The sequence below is a fragment of the Homarus americanus genome, unplaced genomic scaffold, assembly GCF_018991925.1.
Source record: "Homarus americanus isolate GMGI-L3 unplaced genomic scaffold, GMGI_Hamer_2.0 scaffold34360, whole genome shotgun sequence".
NCBI lineage: Eukaryota > Metazoa > Arthropoda > Malacostraca > Decapoda > Nephropidae > Homarus > Homarus americanus.
Window position 1 is genome coordinate 9,314,369 of NW_024739403.1, and position 23,142 is coordinate 9,337,510.

A 23,142-nucleotide genomic window follows, 5' to 3' on the forward strand; every position below is an offset into this window, starting at 1 on the left:
ATGTTGTAAATATAGATGAAATGAGTAGATGAATCAGCTGAACGTAAGCACTCAGATCGCTGACGATGTAAACGAAAATATTGGGAATTTAAAACAAGTTCCTTCAATCGGCTTAGATTCGTATTAAACATGAATTTTGTCAAGTTTTTATTTTCTTCCGTTGATGTGGAAATATAATTAAGTGTTGACTTCTTGGGTACCGATGCTATTAAATACCTGACAAAATATTCTCACCAGCGTCTCCTACATGCGACCAGAGATGGTGAAATAAATGAAAGAATAACTTGATTTACACTATTATGAAGATATATTAGCATGAAATTAAGGGCGAGTTTCATTATATGATGCCTCCCTTAACTTCCAGCCTGACTCACTATTCACACTATTTTATGCTGGAAATTCACAGTGAATTAATGTGTGGGAGTAAATAAAACACACAGGTGGATACGTGCCGCATTTTATTGTCGGGTAAATTGTACACACAAGTTAACTAGAGAAGTATTATCATATTTGCATTTATTTCCTGTTTCTGCGGTACCGTCGGGGACACTCACCTCTCCTGAGACCTGGTAGTGTCCTCAGAGTACCTGTACCACACACATATTGTATTCTATATAAAGTAATGTCCCTAGACTTTGATACCACACATACTGTACTCTTATATTAAAGTACCTCGTCTGATACCATGCACGCTGTACTCTACTGTATATTGTATATAATGTGAGTCCCTAAACATGATGCCACACATACCTTATAGAAAGTTAGCAGCAGAAAGAGTAGTCTTCATTCCATTATCTAGTATAACTAAAATACGGACATAAAAATATCAGTTTAGACTTCTCTTTGTATTTTCTATTTTACAAATATGATGTCATTCAACATTTATATTCTATTATTACAGGAATCATTTCATATGTAGATTCTTTATGTAATATATATATACTGTAGACAAGAAAAAATAGTTTATATTGATTTTAGTAAACTCGAGGGGAATATAAATCTCAACTGTACATAAAGTCACCTCCAACCCGATCCCTTCACAAGCACTGGTAACCACAATCCTGGATTATCCAAACAACTACCATCATTTTTTTCTTTTTTAAGTCATCCATGAAACACAGACCAATACATATTAATATATTTCTTTCAAAAGGGGATAGTTTTTTTTTATATTAAAGTTATTAGTTTGTAAATTGTAGAGATTACGGCTCCCGGCGGTAATACTGCACGTGTTGGCTGAGTATTTCATCTTGTCTAGCTAATGTCCAACACACTTAAAACCTTATTGGGGTTCACACACACCAGCAGTGGCAGACAGTTGAGTAGTAACACACTGAGCGTATAGTGAAGACGTGTACACATATATTCACAGGTACCAGGAAATCGTCGAGTAATATTAACAAATCAGGGAAGGAAGCCGGGGGTGGGGGGGGGCGAGGTGGCACTGTGTAAGGTGTGGAAAGCGAAGCCTGAAAGTGTCAGGTGGGTACCAGCCAGGGGTGCCAGGTAAGGGTGCCAGGTAGGGGTGCCAGGTATGGGTACAGTGTCAGCTGGGAATAGGCTCTCATACATAGGTAGAGTGCCAGAGGTAATTAGGGTCATAGGTGAGGGTGCCAGGTGCAGGTGGGGGGTCAACAAGTGAAGTTAGTGCCAAGTGTAGGGTCAAAACTAGAGGAATAATGCCAGGATAAGGTACCAGATTGGGGGGGTATGGTCATAGGGGTGGGTGGGAGGGTCAGAGGTGGAGGTGCCAGGTGGAGGTGGGGTCACGTAGGGTCCTGGGGTAACCAAGGAACACATCAGCTGGGGGAACTTGTATGGTGGTGATAAACGATACATTTAGGCTTGGTTGGGTGCGGCCACACTCATCATATCTGAAACGAGGAGAAAAAGAAAACATCAATTGACGTTAATAATAATCACCAAATAACACAAAATAAACAATAGAAATAAACAAAAGACGAAAAGTAACTCAAAAGACGATAATAATAATAATAATAATAATAATAATAATAATAAAAGAAAATAACTCTGATTTTATACTTACATTCTAAAGTTAGGTATCAATAATATATACCAAGCACTCCTTCAGGCCGATGCAGTATTAGAATGACATTTTTAGGCATTGAAAGGCTAAAGTTACATTCCTCTCTCTTAATGTAATTGAAGACATATTGTCTGTACAGTGAGGTAATTTTTTCTCAATGAAAGAAGAGTTTAATGACTGCGAGTGAGGAAAAGAGACGTGAGTAGAGAGTAAAGGAAGGAAGGAGGGAGAGAGGGAAGTGTCAACGCCAGCCGTTTCCTCACCACTCAATAATCTTATAATTCCTCCTCCCTTTACCTCACTTCTCCTCTTTCTAGATTTCCCTCCCTTGCATTATCATAATTTTTCTCTCATTTAGTCCCCTTTAATACTCTTCGCCGGAGACTTTAACTTAATTTTCGCGAGTAATTGACGAGGGCGGGAAAAACCACAACGAGGGCGGGAAGAAAAACCCCCTGAACTCATTTGTCGGATTCGGTTTTCGTTTTTTTTCGTCAGGCTTTCGTTTCTTTCTGAGGGAAACTAATACGTTTATTTTTAATTTTTAATAGACGGTTCTCACAGTTATACTACCCACCACTTTTACGAGAACAGGTCAGTGTTATCGCCGAGAAATGAAGAAATTATTTACTTTTTCTATTTCTCATAATCCGGAAACTGCTTAGGTTTAGGTTAACACACGCTAAATCAGGCTCGGTATAATTCACCCAAATCAATCCATTAAGTCGATGAAATTCATTAATACAATCTCGAAAATTGATCAAAACTCATATAAATGAACGGATAAAAGGACCTTGAAGTTAACTATATTTTGCTATTTTACAAATTTTCCTGCTAAAAGTGTAGCTTAATTCCATAAAACTCAACCCCAACGCAGTAAAAACTCACCTGTCTAAAATTCTAACTAATTCTCACTAAAACCAACCGCCCCCACCCCCTAAAAAAATAATTCCCAAGTGGACGCTGAAATTCTCTTGATCTGATAACCTTTCCGCTGACTTGGCAACACTCATGTTTGTGGTAGGCGGTCCATTGTCAGCCCCATTACCTTCGCTGTCATCATTAACTCCTTCCTGAAATGACCCAACCCACACACATTAACGGCCGCCGTAAAAATGTCTCTGTCCAATTTGCTCCGGGAAGAAAGGTGATTGGCGGAGGTCAAATATAATTGGTCAGGTAATTAAAAGAAAAACGGGGAGCATATCCAGCAACTGTTAGACTCATAGTGTTAAGGAATCACAAGGCAGCCGAGAGAGAGAGAGAGAGAGAGAGAGAGAGAGAGAGAGAGAGAGAGAATATTTTCTATGAGTATTTAAGTGACAAACTATGTAAACATTTTATCTAACAAGTTCCTTATTTACGAAACAATTTATGAAACATTATATACTGAATGTGCTAAGTAACAGGTCCGTGGATTAACACACACACACACAACTAAGGGGATGAGGAGGTACTCGAGTCCTCATAGATCTCAGGTCTAATAGGATGTTAAATTGGAACCCATTAGCACCAGGACCCATTATCACCTGGTCCTATTAACACCAGGACCTATTAACACCAGGACCCATTAGCACCAGGACCCATTAGCACCAGGACCTATTAACTCAATAACCCATTAGTACCAGTTACCCATTAACATTAGGAACCATTAGCACCAGGACTCATTAGCACCAGGACCCATTAGCACCAGGACCCATTAGCACCAGGACCCATTAGCATCAGTTCCCCATTAATAGCAGGATTCATTATCACCAAGACCCATTAGCTGCAGGATCCATTAGCACCAGGACCCATTACCACTAGCACCCATTATCACCAAAAGCCATTACCACTAGCACCCATTAGGACCCAAGACTCATTACCACTAGCACCCATTAGGACCCAAGACCAATGAAAACAGTAGAGTGGTTAAGTTTTTAATATAGTTTAGTATATAATGTGAGATGGTCGGTCGCAGAAGCCACCCACCATAAGACCTTCCTATGGCTGCTTACACACGATTTCATTAGCAGAGAACTGAGCGCCAACCTACCGGAGGCTTCCCTAACTATCACATGTGGGAGAGACCAAGGGGTGGGGTGGGGTGGGGTGGGGTGGGGTGGGGTGGGGTGGGGTGGTTTTATCTTGTTCTTAAGGTGCAAAAGATGTTAGGATGTACTGTACTCAATTTCTCTCTGATTTATGTTGAAGTATGGCATAAATCGTTGGGTATGACTGAGATTTTAATTTGAGTTGATATGGTCGTTTTTACAGTAAATCTTTGAAGTTAATGTCGTTTTTGTTCTTAGAATTCACAGTAGTGCATTTTCTATATCTAATTTTGCGCTTATTTACTCATTTATTTAATAATTTATTGATTTCTACATTTTTTTTTTACAACTTGTCTTATTCACTTGGTCTGGAGGTGAAGATGCCGGAAAACCAACTTTTTGAAGTGAGACAGATTGCAAGAGGATGAAAACACAGAAGAAGGCTCAAAGCATTCCACATTTTGGCTGTGCGGGGAAAGAAGGAACTATTATAACGGGTTATTCTAGTGTGACCGACATCCTGTAATATATGATGACAATAAGTGATCCAATATTCACTTCCTTCAGGATTCATTGAAACAGGTGTCGGGCATCTTACTGCTGGAGACGCCCACCATACACGACAGACAGACAGACAGACAGACATGCCTCAGCAGTGATGACATACATCCTCGTCCCCCCCCCAGATTATCTATGACCCTGGAGCTCCTACAACCCACGCCTCTTGTATTTGTCAAACTCGGGGTCTCAACTCTGCTGTTCATACGACCAGGAGTTAGAGTCTCCACGTGGTGTTCCTACCAGGGAGAGAACCTCACTACCCCGGACACGTCACACGGGACCACAGAAATCTTTACTCTTGTGGTCGAATGATTCTTAGTTCCTTTAAGCAATGGGTTAATGTATGCTAAGAGATAATGGTAAGTGCAGTCTCCTTATGTGGATGAGTCCATTATACGTAACAAGGAACATATGTAAGCAGGTTTTTTTGCCAAGAATGAAGTGATCATGATCTTGACGTCTGTATTAGAACAACTTACCGGGAGCCCTCTTGCCCCAAGATCCTCGGAATTGTCCCCAGTCAGAGGCACGTTTGCCCCAGGCGCCCCTCAGTTTGTTCCAGTCTGCGCTTCGCTTACCCCAGGTACCTGCCGGAGTAGGAATAGCGTTAATTGTTACCTGCTACAGGAAGATCATGGTTGCTACTTTACTGTGTGTGTGTGTGTGTGTGTGTGTGTGTGTGTGTGTGTGTGTGTGTGTGTGTGTGTGTGTGTGTGTGTGTGTGTGTGCGCGTGTATGTGTGTGTGTGTGTGTGTGTGTGTGTGCGCGTGCGTGTATGTGTGTGCGTGCGCGCGTGTATGTGTGTGTGTGTGTATGTGTGTGTGTGTGTGTGTGTGTATGTGTGTGTATGTGTGTGTGTGTGTGTGTGTGTGTGTTCCGGACACAGCCACAAGATGAACGTACACTTCTCCGCATTGACCCAGACGTTAAAACTTTTGATTATAGGAAATTGAAAAACGATTTCTCAGTCGTTTTCAACAGCGCCAACAGTCATAATGGAATTATGTGGGCGTCTCCAGCCCGTCACACTGCCAGAGTGACAAACAACGAACTGGGTAACTTACCTTAACACGAAGAGGCTCTTGTGCAGTGTTGTCAAGTCTATATACTTCTAACACACAGTTACAAACTTTTACCTTCAAGACGTTCCCTATACAGTAGTGCCACGACTGAACAACAGGGGGTTTTATTCGTAACTCTTCGTCCTTCCAAGTTCTTGCTCACTTAACACGTATGCAAGACGCAGCTGCCTTTACACCTCTGCTACACTCACACGGGTAAAACACATCCTCAACGCACACACACACACACACACACACACACACACACACACACACACACACTCATTACTGAGAGAAGTGTATGTGTAAATCGCTGTCAGCGCCACGTAAACACAACGCTTCTTATATGCCTATCTACCTGTCCCACTAGTCTGCCGCCGCCTCAGATTAACGCTCCCTTACGTATACGACTCATATTACCTCGTTCTGTACAGAGGGAAGGGGTGGGGTGGGGTGAGTGGTGAGTGACTGGGAAGATGAAGGGAAGGTAGAGAGGGACGGTGGTGCTGGTGAGAAACTGAGGTGAGGAAGGCAGGGGAGAGGGGCTGGTGGTGAGAGGTGAGGTGGAGTGGAGGGAGATGAAGAATAGGACGTGTATTAAAACAGTACATCACGCCCACAAAGGTCTGGGTGGCGTATGAGAAGCTGACCCCCCCACCCCCCTCAAACAAGAGGTCCTTCTGTCTCTCTCGCAGGTAACACCACACGGTAAATCAACACCACGAGGAATCTAACAATGTCTTCACTATCTCTTGAGTGTTCAGAGTGGTTCCTCCAGTTTAGGATTTTAACAGGAACAGAACAATAAGAGGCCAGGGAAAGCATCTATTGGATCCTACGAGGTAAGATAAGACTCAGAGGAAGATCGACTACCATATGGATGAAAGATATTGAGAAAGAGAGAGAACCATCCTCCTGCCTCTGAGAAGTAGGCCATTTAGCAGTAGTTGACGGCCTTAACGATCATGAATACCAGGTGACCAGGTCCTCTCATTATCACCACAGCCATACTGTCACCTTGGCTGGTAGTTGGCACTGACCCCTGATAGTAACAGTGAACTTGGCTCTTGTCACTGAGAAACGGGTGTTGTCAGTGACTCTTGGTTGTGGTACTCACCTTGACCTCTGGTAGTGGCAGTGATCTCTGGTACTTTTGATGAATCCTGGCGCTGGCACTGACCCCTAAAGTTAACCTTGTACTCTTTATAGACCCTGCTACAGTACTGGCACTGACCCCTGACACTGGCACTGACCTCTAAGACTGGACCAGTTGGTTGAGCGGGGTGATACGCGGGTGTTGTCGGGTCTCTTGCCCCAGAGCGTCCAGCCTCTCTTTTGGGGAGCAGCAGCCATCAGGCGAGCCAGCGCCAGTGGGGACACCTGTTCCTCGTTGCCGGCCAAGTCTTCCTCCAGGTTGGTTTCGTCGTACAGGTCGTCGCCATTGTCGTCCTCAGAGCGCTTGCCCCACGCTCCCTGCAGTTTGTTCCACGCCCGCTTGCCCCAGGACCCCTGGTGGTGGCGGAGGAAGGTGAAAATCTTCCATGTAATAAAGTGAGTCATGAGTCAGGTGTGTGTGTGTGTGTGTGTGTGTGTCTATAAAATCAGTGTCAAACCAATTTTGAACCAAAGAATAAAAATAATTTATTATCATCATCATTAGTAGTAGTAGTTGTTGCAGTAGTAGTAGTTGTAGTAGTAGTAGTAGTAGTTGTTGTAGTAGTAATACTGGCCAGTAATTTTGATTTAGTTGATACTTTATTCTTGTTCTTAATATGATTTTACAGTAATAATGTTTATATATCTAACGTTTTTATTTTTATTAATGTTATCCATATCACACAACACCTGGGTCACACTAACCCGTTATCTTCACCAACAATAGCTATCATTATTATCAGAGCAGAAAACCTGGGCCAGACTCACCTGTAGACTTCTCCAGTTGTTACGTTTGCCCCAGGAACCCTGAAACTTGTTCCAGTTTGTCCTCTTGTCCTCAGCGGCCTGCGGGGGAGGGAGGGTCAGGCTCTCTTAGATAATATAAATTTTAATTATAAACGTATTTATTGATCATTATATTCCCCTTACTTTTATCTGTATTAGTATTAATTCTGTGTTATTGTTGTAATTATTATTCCATTATTGTTGTTATATTTATCATGTTATCATTATTACTTTTATTCTTATTATGAGTATCTTCATCGTTGCTATTATTATTATCGTTATCAATAAACAAATTTTTCACGCAAATGGAAGAAGAAATAAAAGAAGAAAAACAGATTGATAATAAAAATATGAAAACTCAATAAAAACATAACACTAGCGGCGGCGGAGTCATGAGTTATGAGGCGAAAGAAGATTATTAGGGGTTGAAGAAAAAGTGGTGAAACTGAAATACAGTAGGAGTAGAAAGAATATCTGGGCGTCTCTCTCTACCCTCTCTCTCTCTCTCTCTCTCTCTCTCTCTCTCTCTCTCTCTCTCTCTCTCTCTCTACCCTGTCTTTTAATAACGGGCCAATATCTTCAGTCGCTTCGGGGTCCGGTGGGAGGGGTTTAAAACTTACCTGAAATATACTCAGTGTCACCGAGATCCTCACATACCATCACCTTACGCCCCGCTGATGAAAGATAATTTTGTCTACCTGTCGGATATTGAGTTAACTATTTTCTGTTAGGGATTCCGAGGACTTGGGTTAGTTATTGAGGTACCGGTGTTACTTGAGGTTCGTGTTACGTGTTGGGATGTGACTTGAGGTTTGTGTTACGTGTTGGTGTGTTACTTGAGGTTTGTGTTACGTGATGGAATGTGTGACTTGAGGTTTGTGTTACGTGTTGGTGTGTTACTTGAGGTTTGTGTTACGTGATGGAATGTCACTTAAGATGTTTGTTAGTGTTGGAGGAAAGTACTGAGGAATAGTTTAAGAAGGGTTAGGTTAGGTTCCGAGTCAATGTTTATGTGTTCTTGGAGAGAGAGAGAGAGAGAGAGAGAGAGAGCCAACCTGACATATAGTTCATGACCTCACCTGTAGTTCGGCATCAGCCAGGTCATCGCCTCGCTTGCCCCAGGAACCCTGGAACTTGTTCCAGTTTGTCCTCTTGTCCTCAGCGGCCTGTGGGGGAGAGGTAAAGAGAGTGGTGATGGTGAGAGGGTGGAGAGTGGTGATGGTGAGAGGGTGGAGAGTGGTGATGGTGAGAGGGTGGAGAGTGGTGATGGTGAGAGGGTGGAGAGTGGTGATGGTGAGAGGGTGGAGAGTGGTGATGGGGAGAGGGTGGAGAGTGGTGATGGGGAGAGTGGTGAAGGTGAGACTGGTGATGGTGAGAGTGGTGAAAGTGACAATTTTCCATTGCTGACGCACACCATATTCAGAATATTACAAATGAACTTAAAAGCGTGGACAGTGGTGAAGATACGGGATTAGGTAGATGCAGTATTAATGGGTAAAACTGACAGAGGGATGAGAGGAAGACTGAGACAGGGACGGATGATTGAGATTTAAATACAGATCCCCTGAGAGATAGAGAAAATGGAGGGAGAGATAAAGAGAATCCCATGACGTTTGAAGTGGAGGGTCGTGGTCACCAACCCTCAAATATTCACAGGTGCTTTATCTGACCTGTAGTTCATGACAAGACCTGTAGTTCATGACAAGACCTGTAGTTCATGACAAGACCTGTAGTTCATGACAAGACCTGTAGTTCATGACAAGACCTGTAGTTCATGACAAGACCTGTAGTTCATGACAAGACCTGTAGTTCATGACAAGACCTGTAGTTCATGACAAGACCTGTAGTTCATGACAAGACCTGTAGTTCATGACAAGACCTGTAGTTCATGACAAGACCTGTAGTTCATGACAAGACCTGTAGTTCATGACAAGACCTGTAGTTCAGGACAAGACCTGTAGTTCAGGACAAGACCTGTAGTTCAGGACAAGACCTGTAGTTCATGACAAGACCTGTAGTTCATGACAAGACCTGTAGTTCAGGACAAGACCTGTAGTTCATGACAAGACCTGTAGTTCATGACAAGACCTGTAGTTCATGACAAGACCTGTAGTTCATGACAAAACCTGTAGTTCATGACAAGACCTGTAGTTCATGACAAGACCTGTATTTCATGACAAGACCTGTAGTTGAGGACAAGACCTGTAGTTCATGACAAGACCTGTAGTTGAGGACAAGACCTGTAGTTCATGACAAGACCTGTAGTTGAGGACAAGACCTGTAGTTCATGACAAGACCTGTAGTTGAGGACAAGATCAGAAATGCATGACCTTACCTGTAATTCATGACCTGACTTGTAGTTCATGACCTTACCTGTAATTCATGACCTGACTTATAGTTCATGACCTCACCTGTAGTTCGGCATCAGCCAGGTCATCGCCTCGCTTGCCCCAGGAACCCTGGAACTTGTTCCAGTTTGTCCTCTTGTCCTCAGCGGCCTGTGGGGAAGAGGAGGACACAAGGGGCTGTAGTTAGTGTAGACCAGGTTAAGTTAGGTCAGGTGAGAACAAGATGTGAATGTATCGTGTAGTGAAGATGGGCGAAGAGGGATAATGTCACTGAAAGTATGATATCAATTCAGAAAAGTTTGTTGAGAAGTATTAGTACAAGTATAGTTACATCACACAGCCCAAGAGATGTCCTGGTAGTGATAAAACCATAAGGTGTGTTGCCTCAGTCTATGTGTAGTAAGGGATGTACACACACACACACACACACACACACACACACACTCATTCTCCCCCAGTTGTAAGTACTGTACCGTCTGATTCACTAGTTCCTCTTTATCTACCGTTTTCTATGCCGTCTTTTCCTTTATTGAACTGCTAACTGTCTTATTTAAAATCAACTCTAAAATTAATTGACTGTGCAACATGTTCAACAGCCCCGCACAATATCCTGCCACAACACACCACAACATCAAACATTCAAGAAATTCATGAGTTCCAGAGAAGTTTTGATAAAAATGAAATTTTATCATAGACAGACAGACAAGCAGCAATACAGCTACACTTTCGCAAACATTCGATCAGGGAATAATGAAAAAAAAAATAATCAACATTCTGTACAAATTTTCCTAACCTTACACATGAATTTTAACAAGGTGAATGAATTGACCTGCAGTTCATGACCTGACCTGTAGTTCATGACCTGACTTGTAGTTCATGACCTCACCTGTAATTCATGACCTGACTTATAGTTCATGACCTCACCTGTAGTTCGGCATCAGCCAGGTCATCGCCTCGCTTGCCCCAGGAACCCTGGAACTTGTTCCAGTTTGTCCTCTTGTCCTCAGCGGCCTGTGGGGGAGAGGTAAAGAGAGTGGTGATGGTGAGAGGGTGGAGAGTGGTGATGGTGAGAGGGTGGAGAGTGGTGATGGTGAGAGGGTGGAGAGTGGTGATGGTGAGAGGGTGGAGAGTGGTGATGGTGGAGGGTGGAGAGTGGTGATGGTGAGGAGGGTGGAGAAGTGGTGATGGTGAGAGGTGGAGAGTGGTGATGGTGAGAGCGTGGAGAGTGGTGATGGTGAGGAGGGGTGGAGAGTGGTGATGTGGGGTGGAGAGTGGTGATGGTGTGAGAGGTGGAAGTGGTGATGGTGAGGAAGGTGGTGATGGTGAGGGTGGTGAAGGTCAAGGACTGGTGATGGTGGGAGGTGGTGGAGGTGGACTGGTGATGGTGAGAGTGGTGAAGGTGAGACTGGTGATGGTGAGGAGTGGTGGAGGTGGAGACTGGGTGATGGTGAGAGTGGTGATGGTGCAGTGGTGGTGTTGATGGTGAGAGTGGTGATGGTGAGGTGGTGATGGTGAGGTGGTGATGGTGAGAGTGGTGATGGTGGGAGTGGTGATGGTGGGAGTGGTGATGGGGTGAGAGTGGTGATGGTGCAGTGGTGATGGTTGCAGTGGTGATGGTGAGGTGGTGATGGTTGGAGTGGTGATGGGTGAGAGTGGTGATGGTGAGAGTGGTGATGGTGAGTGGTGATGTGGTGAGAGTGGTGATGGTGAGAGTGGTGGTGATGGTGAGAGTGGTGATGGTGAGAGTGGTGATGGTGAGAGTGGTGATGGTGAGAGTGGTGATGGTGAGAGTGGTGATGGTGCGAGTGGGGATGGTGCGAGTGGTGATGGTGAGAGTGGTGTAGGTAAAAGTGGTAATGATTAGTGATGAAGAGAAGAGTTGAAGGTGCGAATAGTGAAGGAAAGTTCATAAATAATAGTGACAATAAGGTGAGGTAATGACGACGAGGGAAGCTGGACAAAAACAAACATGATTCTATTCTTTATCTCAGACTTACAAAGTATTATTTCTGGCTAGTTATTGATGCATAAACGTTTCTTATGCCACTGATGACTCAAACGTTTCTTATAGCCCCTGATGGTATCTTAATGATTCCTCAAACGTTTCGTATGTAATTGACGCCTAAAACGTTTCTTAAGAGTCTTAATGACATGTTTCTGATAACTAAAACGTTTTTCAGACTCATTGATGACACATTACTGATGGCAAAAAACGTTCCTTAAGATACCGAGGTCTTAAACGTTTCCTAGACCCATTAATGACATGTTGCTACTGATGCTTCAATAACAGGTAGGTGACGCGTAATTAATAACATGCCAGGGTAAACACTCACAGGAAAAGGTAATGGAACGATAAATGTTGACAAGAACAAGATGTTAATGAGGGAAAGGGCAGAAGAGGGTGACAAGGAAGAAGGAACAAAGAAGTATTGAAGGAAAATAAGATTATTACAAAGAAGGATGATAACGAGGTGATTGGACAAAATTGAAGAAGAGAAGGAGGAAGAAGAGGAAAAGGAGGACGAGAAGGAGGAGAGGAAAGTAGAAAAAATTACCTGACCTGTAATTCATGACCTGACATATAGTTCATGACCTCACCTGTAATTCATGACCTGACTTATAGTTCATGACCTCACCTGTAATTCATGACCTGACATATAGTTCATGACCTCACCTGTAATTCATGACCTGACATATAGTTCATGACCTCACCTGTAGTTCGGCATCAGCCAGGTCATCGCCTCGCTTGCCCCAGGAACCCTGGAACTTGTTCCAGTTTGTCCTCTTGTCCTCAGCGGCCTGTGGGGGAGAGGTAAAGAGAGTGGTGATGGTGAGAGGGTGGAGAGTGGTGATGGTGAGAGTGGTGATGGTGAGAGGGTGGAGAGTGGTGATGGTGAGAGTGGTGGAAGTGGTGATGGTGGAGAGAGTGGTGGAGAGTGGTGATGGGGAGAGGGTGGAGAGTGGTGATGGGGGAGAGGGTGGAGAGTGGTGATGGTGAGAGGGTGGTGATGGTGAGAGGGTGGAGAGTGGTGATGGTGAGAGTGGTGATGGTGAGAGGGTGGAGAGTGGTGATGGTGAGAGTGGTGATGGTGAGTGTAGTGATGGTGAGTTATATGTAATCATTCAATTATTAATCTATTAATATAACCACATGTTTACCTATCAATCTACCCATCTATCTATCCATCCATCTATCACTGCACCTATAGGCAGTCCTCACCTGTAGCTCCTCACCACGTTTGCCCCAAGATCCTTGAAACTTGTTCCAGTTCGTCCGCTTCACCTCGGCGGCCTGGGAGAAAGAGACGAAGGTTAACACTGTGAATTCAGATTAAGGTGTATGGTATATGGGCAGTGGGTGTCAGGCGGTGAAAGTAAGGTTGGGATGGTTCTTGTCATCTAAATAATAATAATAATAATAATAATAATAATAATAATAATAATAATAATAATAATAATAATAATTGCGGCCCTCATGATCGCGGTAGTTTCCCAACCTAGTCATCTCTTGGGTGATGTTAGTGGAGCGTTACGACAGCAGGAGGCATCACGCAGCTGGGGGTAATAGTGTGTAAGATGCACAATAATACGCCTTACTACCTGTTGACGTCTTTTAAGAGGGGTAACTGTTAAACAATACAGTATATACAACATACCTCTACTTTCCTATAAACAAATAAAGTTTAGAGTATTCGTATCTCGTTTATTTACTTCAAGGAATGTATTTGAAGACTGTTTTTGTTATTTAATTTTAATATATTATAAAAGATGTTCCGTGTTGCTGGTGTACGGGAACATGGAGGAGGGTGGGTGTTGCTGGGAAACGATAACCTCACATTGTATTCTATATAAGGAAGTTCTATTTGTCAGTGCTAATATCATTAAAAGATCGTTTAATCCTATCTTATACTGTCATTATCGGAAATATGACTCTGATAAGTTATTATTCTCCTGGCAATTATCTGAATAATAAGGCGCTAAACACGGAGACTTCATCACTCACTGATAAACTGACGAGATAATAATAATGAAAACTAATAATAAATAAACAAAATAAGTTCAATGACATTATGTTTGGTTAGATGAGGTGAGCCTAAGTTAGGACTGGTGAGGTGAGCCTAAGTTAGGACTGGTGAGGTGAGCCTAAGTTAGAACTGGTGAAGTGAGCCTAACTTAGGACTGTTGAGGTGAGACTAGGCTATATTAGGTAAAGTTAAGTACGAATCATTGGGTACACTTGAGTGGCAACCAACAAGTACCTATCAGACGCATGATTACCTCCTGACCACATACATGGTTTCATACGGTTGAACGTTCCCTCACACGCCAGGTGCTGGGATACGTCCACACACCCACGCACCATCACGGGGGAGTTGACGTGGGTAGATGTGATCGTTTTTAAGATGAGGGAAGTATTATTGTATTATCAGGGAGTGAGGAATGATTATCTAAAGCACATGAGAGGAGGTGGGGTGGCCAGAAGACTCTTGGGACTGACTAAAGGAAGAATGTAAATCTTGCATTGTTACAAAGTTTCTTTACTTCTCTTGTAATTAAAGTGTTGCCCCCCCTCCCCCCCACACACACAGTAAAACAGTGTGTGTGTGTGTGTGTGTGTGTGTGTGTGTGTGTGTGTGTGTGTGTGTGTGTGTGTAGTTTAATCACGTGATGTGTCGTTAGTACTCAACTGAGCTGGTATCACTGACGCCTTGGGATCACTTAGTAAGTACGAGAACTCTCTGGGATGTAATGGGCCCCTGTCTCGTCAACAGAACACATTATATAAATGAGTCAATGCATCTGATATTACAGTCAGATTCACTACCCTGTAACTTTCCACTGGCTATGAGGTGACATGTTCAATGCACGTGATAAGGTGTGCCCACGGGAAGCTGCGTCATACTATGCTGAGTAAAGGCATAAGTCGCCGGCTCTCTGGCCACCTGAAGCGAGCAGTAGTTTGATATCCTTAACTAGAGGAAGACGTTATTTGAGAGCCGCAGTGGATGGCTCCGTCTTCCCTCGAGGGGGAACGACGTACCCATACCGTTCTCCCTCGATGGGTCACTACTCATGAGTCGCTCACATCAACTTATATCGTAAGGACGTGACCTAACGTTTATAATACATAAACGCCGTCCCCTTCTCATTCACTCCTAGACAGTGGAACTTACGGTTGATCTACACTCAGGAATTATATATACAACCCTTTTATAATAAAACAAAGGAACTACCGTTTGGGTTTCGTTACTTAAACCCAAATAATAAATATATGTGAACGGCCTGGTTAATTGCACAAGCAGCCAATTCAGGTACAGGCGACGATATTCAGGCTGCGAGGTCCAAACACATTAAGGTAACCTAACATGGTTATACCTCGCAGGTGAAGATGACAGAACGAACCTAACTAAACCATCTGAACCAAAACACTTAAAACACCCCTAAAAAATAACATTAAGAAAACTCTACCTCAACCATATACCTGTACAGTACATACGTTCACTCAACTCGTTAGCAGACTCATATCGCCGGGTTTAAGGGGAAGATTCCACTAGGAGGCCTCTGAGTCAGGGCCCCGCTGTATGATAACGGCAGTAGTACACGGGAAGGGAGGGGAGAGAGTCGTTGTGACACAGCTGCGGTGATATTAGCGAGAGATGGCCAAGGTACTTCTGCTCCTGGCGCCCACATATACTGTACTTGTAGTCGAGTGTTAAAGATATTTTTTTTAATATTGAGAATTTTATATATGAATAATTATATATATTCTCTCATTGATTTTTCAAATGTAGTCCTCTCTCTCTCTCTCTCTCTCTCTCTCTCTCTCTGTTTACCTTACCCACCTCCTGACACTTGGCCAAACAGCATAAACCAATAAGAAACCAGGTTACAGATTCGATTCTTGTAAATAAGAAACTACTGACCAATAGGAAGCTTGCTAACATAAAAAGATACCCAAGGAAGAGTAATGGAGAGATTATAACCGGCTTACGTATGGGATATTAATATAAATGTATTTAATCGTATTATATCCGGTTTACGCAACGGTTGTCAATATAAATGCAATTAGTTAAATGCTGTTTAAGTTATGTTATGTTGAGTTTATGTTAATATTATCTTTCCCGGATATATAAATAATTATCTCCTCTACCGAAAAACAGACAGACATACAGACAGACAGTTAGACAGACAGACAGACAGACAGACAGACAGACAGACAGACAGACAGACAGACAGACACACACACACCCTTGACCACCGAAGGGTCAAGACGTACCTGGCGCTCTTCTCGGAGCAGCCAGGTCAACTGTTAAGTTGGCCCATACCAACTCCCTCCCCTGAACCCTCCTCCCCACCGGAATATCAACAAGTTCTCGCCAGAAGTTACAATTTCATTTAGGAAAGGAATGGAACCAGTGTTAAACAGAGGTGAATAGTGGTGAACAGTGCTTAAGTCAGTGAGAACAACTCAACATTAACAGTCGTACCCAAGTTAACCTTCACACAGTGAGGTCCCAGGTACCCAGTGATAACGGCCCCCGCGAGACCCAACAACAACCACCGATGTGTTAATCCGTCTACGATAGGAAGGCCTGGGACCAAACCTCACTCATATAACACCATCTGTGAGGGAATTACTACACCACATGTCCCTCATAACACCATATGTGAGGGAATTACTACACCACGTCAAGTCCCTCATCACACCATCTGTGAGGGAATTACTACACCACGTGAGGTCCCTCATAACACCATCTGTGAGGGAATTACTACACCACGTCAGGCCCCTCATAACACCATCTGTGAGGGAATTACTACACCACGTGATGCCCCTCATAACACCATCTGTGAGGGAATTACTACACCACGTGAGGCCCCTCATAACACCATCTGTGAGGTAATTACTACACCACGTGAGGTCCCTCATAACACCATCTGTGAGGGAATTACTACACCACGTGAGGCCCCTCATAACACCATCTGCGAGGGAATTACTACACCACGCCAGGTCCCTCATAACACCATCTGAGGGAACTACTACACCACGTGAGTTCACTCCCTAACACCATCTGGGAGGGAGTTACTACACTACGAGTTTGCTGTTCAACACCTACACTAATCTGTATGTTCACTGTATGTTCCTTTACCTTTCTCTAATGAAGGCTTTTGTTAAACCACCAATGTAAGTAATAAGTCATTTATGTCCAATGTATATTTTCAGCCTTCGGGCTGCAGAATTTTTTCAATAAACCGTTAATTATTATTATTATTATTATCACACACACACAACTAACACCTATTAAGTTAAACGTGGGTATGCATAACCCTAGACTTTACGCAACATCAACACCGACTGCAATGGATAGACACGTCCAAGACACTTTAGTCCCTCGCTCCTCACCCTTACTCCTCCCACACCTTCAACAACAACACCTAGCCCCCTCCCTCCTACCCTCACCGCTTCCCCTACAATACCTAGCCCCCTCCCTCCTACCCTCACCGCTTCCCCTACAACACCTAGCCCCCTCTCTCTTCATCCCTACCCCCCACACCTTCAAGAACACGTGATACCTGATGACTAATTACAGGTGTGTCATTTCTAACCCAGGTAAAACACTTTGAGATATAACTTAAATACATCAATTTGGTGAAAAAGAAAAAAAAATATGAAAATGGACTGTGAAGATGTGTGTGTGTGTGTGTGTGTGTGTGTGTGTGTGTGTGTGATGTGTGTGTGTGTGTGTGTGTGTGTATGGATGTGCGTATAAGTAGGTCTTATATTTGTGTTGATATACAAGTGATCGTCACGCTTAGATAATAAAAAAAACAAAACTGTTTAATCCCTCCTGCTCCGCCTCTGAGTACCAAACTATCGTACTTAAAAGGTTCAAGACATCGAACTATGCTATTGTCACTGTGTTCAAGGAATTAAATTATCGTGCTCGAATGATTAAACTATCGTACACTCGAGATTAAATTATCGTGCTCGAATGATTAAACTATCGTACACTCGAGATTAAATTATCGTATCCAGGAGATTAACTTCATCATACTCAAAAGATCAACTTAGATCTACTTATCGTACTCAAGGGTTGAATTATCATACTCATTTACGAGTTGAATATTTTTGGTCATAAGGTCAGCCAAGAAAACTCAATACCATGGAGATGTCTTTCTTCCCAGTATGTATAAAGTCCGCCATTAGTTAACCAAGACAGTATGGAATAACTCACCTGTTTGATTTAGTTCACACACATTAATAATCCCTTTGGTTGACTATAAGACTTGAGATTATTTTCTGAGTGGTGTAAAAGCTTAATGTCAGCTTCACTTTAAAGCTTCTACATCCTACACTCATGATATCCCTCCCCCCTCTCCAGACCCCACCCTGTTAAAGGTCATTCTGCCTCTTTGGGTCAAGTGGGGGAAGTGGTCCCAAAAGTTTTATCTCTGAGGAATTTATCACTTGTTCAAAGGCCCGTCAAGCAGGTATGAGTGTGTGGTAGAGACCCTTGTACCTGCAGTCACAAGCTTTCCATTCGACTGTATCACCACTCTGCTCTTTTGTAATAATTTATATCGGACGTTGTTTGACTACGAGAGGAAGGTTATGGGGACGTAGTTGTCGCAATGTGTTGGCTCGCTCAGTAACTACGTCACCTCCACGAGCTTCAGGTGTTTGTGTTATGAAGTGTACGTGCTTGATCTTTCCATTATACTCCAATACAAATATACACTTGGGTATATTTATGAACACAGTTACCTTTGTCGTATGCTTGTTAATAATGAAAGAAATCGATGCTACTATATTAAGTATAATGACACGAGCACATTATACCTTCCCTACACACAGAACCGATCCAAATAATCTCCTTTCACACACACTCTTACTTACGTCGAGTTGGGCGTCTTCAAGGTGTGGTCGCTTGCCCCAGGTGCCGTGCATGGAGGACCAGCCCACACGCTTCTCCTCGATGTGGGAGGGGGAGGAGGCTGGGTCGTCCTGCTGGGGGGAGGAGGAGGAGGAGCTCACCTGTGTAGCACCAGCCACCAACACCACCATCAGGAGGGCCCAAGGGCGACACATTTGCTGTGCGGTCATCATTCTGCCGGAGGGGAGACACGGGTTAGCAAATGGGTTAATATTGTCGCTAAAAATATCTTTATATACTGTACCTACATATATACCTCTCACTTTATCTCTCTATTTCTCTTAATTTTATGTATATGTAACAATGTATGTATATGTGACCATACATATGTATAAATGACAGACCATACGTGTGTAGTGTGTGTTAACGACAAAATATATGTATAAATGACATAACACATGTATAAATGATAGAATATTTGTGTAAATGACATAAAATATGAATAAGTGACAGAACATGTGCATAAATGACATAACGAATGTATAAGTGAGAGAACATGTGTATAAGTGACAGAATATGTGTATAAATGATATAAGATGTGCATAAACTTAAGAACCTATGTATATGTGACAGAACGTGTAAATAGTAAGGCATGTATAGTATATAGACACTAATGTTGATCCAGTGTTCAGGTATATGAAGCTCCCTCACTGGTCCAAGTTCATTTCTATCTAATATGGACGGAGCGAGAGGATTTCAATAAGTTACAAAAGAGTGCGTGAAAAAGGCATACATAAAAGTTCAGAAAATAAATAATTTTCAATCTTATACAAATAAACTTAAAAAAAAGAACCTTAAAGGAAGATCCAACGTTAACTTTCCACTTATGATAATGTAATGGAGCACACAACAAAACCGACAACATAATGTAAAAATGCTCAACAAGATGTGACCCACCTACACGTACAGCAAGCGACCATAGTAAATGAACAGCGATTATGATTTCTGTATAAGTAACAGAACAAGACTACAAGAGACATGATCAGTAACAAGAAACTGTGACAAATGAACATCGATTATGGTTCAGTATAAGAGACAGAACAAGACTATAAGCGATATGATCAGTAACAAGAAACTGTGACAAATGAACATCGATTATGCTTCGGTATAAGTGACAGAACAAGACTATAAGAGACATAAAAAGTGATCAGTAACAAGAAACTATGACAAATGAACATCGATTATAACTCGGTTAGTCCTTCTCTTTCCTGATAAATTGTGCGGGATGACCAAGTTTATTTTTCCTCCTCCTCCTCTCCAAGTCACACGACCGACATTAATTAATCTGAGTCCTTCCTCGGGAAACCCTGACGTGGTGTCGGGGGTGAGGGGTTGGGAGGAAGGGAGGGAGAGAAGTAGGATGTTGGGGATTGGGAAGAGAGAGAGGAAAATGGAGGAAAGAAAACAGAGACAGAGATTATGAGTTGGTTTGGGTTCTTTCTATATCTATCTGTCTCTTCTCTCTTTCTCCCTGTCTCTTTTTCTTTCACCCTCTCTCTACCACGGTCTCTTTCTTTCTCACACACACACACACACACACACACACACACACACACACACACACACACACACACACACACACACACACACACATCTCTCTCTCTCTCTCTCATTCTACCCCTCTCTCTCATTCCCCCTCTCTCTCTTCTACCCCTCTCTCTCTCATTCTACCCCTCTCTCTCATTCTACCCCCTCTCTCTCATCCCAACCCCCTCTCTCTCATTCTACCCCTCTATCTCATTCTCTTTCTCTCTCTCATTCTACCCCCTCCTCTCTCATTCTACCCCCTCTCTCTCTATTCTACCCCTCTATCTCATTCTACCCCTCTCTCTCCATTCTCCCCCCCCTCTCTCTCATTCTACCCCCTCTCTCATTCATTCCTACCCCCTCTCTCTCTTCCATTCCCCCTCTCTCTCTCTCTCTCTATTCCCCCTCTCTCTCATTCTACCCCCTCTCTCATTCTCATTCTACCCCCTCTCTCTCATTCTTCCCCCCTCTCTCTCTCATTCTCCCCCTCTCTCTCATTCTACCCCTCTCATTCTACCCCTCTCTCTCATTCTATTCTCCTCTCTCACCCCTCTCCTCATTCTACCCCCCTCTCTCTCATTCTACCGCCTATTCTCCCCCTCTCTCATCCCCCTCCCCCCTCTCATTCTACCCCCTCTCTCTCATTCTACGATCCCCCCCTCTCATTCTACCTCTCTCATTCTACCCCCCTCTCTCTCATTCTACCCCTCTCTCTCATTCACCCCCCTCTCTCATTCTACCCCTCTCTCTCTCCCCTCTCTCCCCTACCCCTCTCTCTCATTCTACCCCCTCTCTCTCATTCTACCCCTCTCTCTCTACCCCCCTCTCTCCTCATTCTACCCCTCTCTCATTCTACCCCCTCTCTCTCATTCTACCCCCTCTCTCTCATCTCTCTCATATCCCCCCTCTCTCTCATTCTACCCCTCTCCTCTCATCTCTCCCCCTCTCTCATTCTACCCCCCTCTCTCTCATTCTACCCCCTCTCTCTCATTCTACCCCCTGTCTCTCACTCTCTCTCTCTCCGCCAGGCTCACACCAGCCAGGGATGAAGTAATGTGCGACAGGTTTTCTCGTCTCTGACTCCAAGGTGAGAAGAAACGTAATTGACCATTAAGATTTTTACCTGGGTGTCATTACAAGTAATTAGAGAGAGAGAGAGAAAGAGAGAGAGAGAGAGAGAGAGATAAGAGATATTGTTATATAGACAGACAGACAGACAGACAGACAGACAGACAGACAGACAGACAGACAGGCAGACACTACCCTCCCCTACATCTCCCCTTACCTGGTTACCTCAACGTCAGATCACAGCAGATAATTAAATATGGGTTGAGTCCCGAGGCAGGTGAGCTTATCCCCTCACTTTACTCCCTAGATTATCTTATTAACCTAACCTGTTTTTACACCTATCACGCCTCACCTGCCTTAACCGTGATGCAGGTCCCTAAGGTATGTAATGCATGTGTGTTTAGAGAGAGAGAGAGAGAGAGAGAGAGAGAGAGAGAGAGCGAGCTCATAGAATAACAATAAACACTAATGAAGCTCTTTGCAATAACCATGAAATCAGTCAATGTATTTTTTTAAGCCACGTGTTTGTATCTGTGCAATACGGTGCAAATGGTGCAATAATGATCCGTAACTCAGGTGTTTCTGCATCAGCTTGTGTACTGTGGGTCAGGTGTAAGTGTGTAGGTCAGGTGTAGGTGTGTGGGTCAGGTGTAGGTGTGTGGGTCAGGTGTAGGTGTGTGGGTCAGGTGTAGGTGTGTGGGTCAGGTGTAGGTGTGTGGGTCAGGTGTAGGTGTGTGGGTCAGGTGTAGGTGTGTGGGTCAGGTGTATAGTTTATCTAAGGTTTCGTGTTTATAATGTTGCCAAGGGTGAGGTGAGGTTAGGTTTGGTTTGGTTAGGTTAGGTTAGGTTTGGTTAGGTTAGGTTAGGTTTGGTTAGGTTAGGTTAGGTTAGGTTTGGTTAGGTTAGGTTTGGTTAGGTTAGGTTTGGTTAGGTTAGGTTTGGTTAGGTTAGGTTTGGTTAGGTTAGGCTACGTTAGGTTAGGTTAGGTTAGGTTAGGTTAGGTGGCTTCCAATGTGTGGCTCTTTTGTTTTTTGTACCCAGCTTATAATCTTGAAATGAGGTTCTTAATCTTGTATCCAGTCTCCAATCACGTACCACAGTTTAATCACCTACATGCTACGATTGATAAAGATTTATAAGTTATAAGTTTTCCGCCTTAACTAAAGGAACGTAAAACATATCTCATACCTCCTTGACTGAGAGAGAGATGGCTACTCCCAATTCTCCAATGACGTCGATATTACGCTGAGACTTCAAAATACTCAGACAAATTCTCTTAGAACCGGTCAGCCTGTGTAGTCAGTCAGCGTCACAAATACCCCTTACGAGTCACTGAGAAATTACCTTCCTTGGCTTAGAAGAGTAATTCATCTCATTTAGTGTTGTCGTAGAACAAGGCATTACGCCAGGGTGAGGGTGAGGGGGCGGGGGCAATATACGGTATTACACCCTCAAAAAAAATACAACATAAAGATAGATAATTGTTCCATGTACAGTAATTATGGTAATAAATCACAGTAGATGCGCGTGATTTATATACAGTAGTTATTTAGTTTATGTAGAGCATGTTTCTATTTTTATGTATCCGCTTGTGAATGCCCCCCCCCCTCCCCCCCGTGATGT

At 43.3% G+C, this 23,142-nt stretch overlaps 2 protein-coding genes across 4 annotated transcripts in view; one reads left to right on the forward strand and one right to left on the reverse strand.

The window, feature by feature from the left end:
- Nucleotides 1-23,142, forward strand: part of LOC121874600 (tetratricopeptide repeat protein 21B-like) — a gene marked incomplete in the record, with an annotated part of 547,778 nt that overhangs the window by 153,917 nt on the left and 370,719 nt on the right.
- On the reverse strand, nucleotides 442-19,107 carry LOC121874601 (prothoracicostatic peptides-like). Of its 3 annotated transcripts, XM_042378825.1 has the most exons (10): nucleotides 18,888-19,107; nucleotides 13,212-13,283; nucleotides 12,704-12,790; nucleotides 10,916-11,002; nucleotides 10,055-10,141; nucleotides 8,723-8,809; nucleotides 7,626-7,703; nucleotides 6,956-7,211; nucleotides 5,121-5,228; nucleotides 442-1,874 (listed from the first exon to the last, which is right to left on the reverse strand). In XM_042378825.1, the coding sequence occupies exons 1-10, from the start codon at nucleotides 19,095-19,097 to the stop codon at nucleotides 1,840-1,842; spliced, it is 1,107 nt and encodes a 368-aa protein (XP_042234759.1). In that variant the 5' UTR covers nucleotides 19,098-19,107; the 3' UTR covers nucleotides 442-1,839. The 3 variants fall into 3 exon arrangements, with proteins under 3 accessions (XP_042234759.1, XP_042234760.1, XP_042234761.1); XM_042378826.1 differs by lacking the exon at nucleotides 5,121-5,228; XM_042378827.1 differs by lacking the exons at nucleotides 10,916-11,002; nucleotides 12,704-12,790.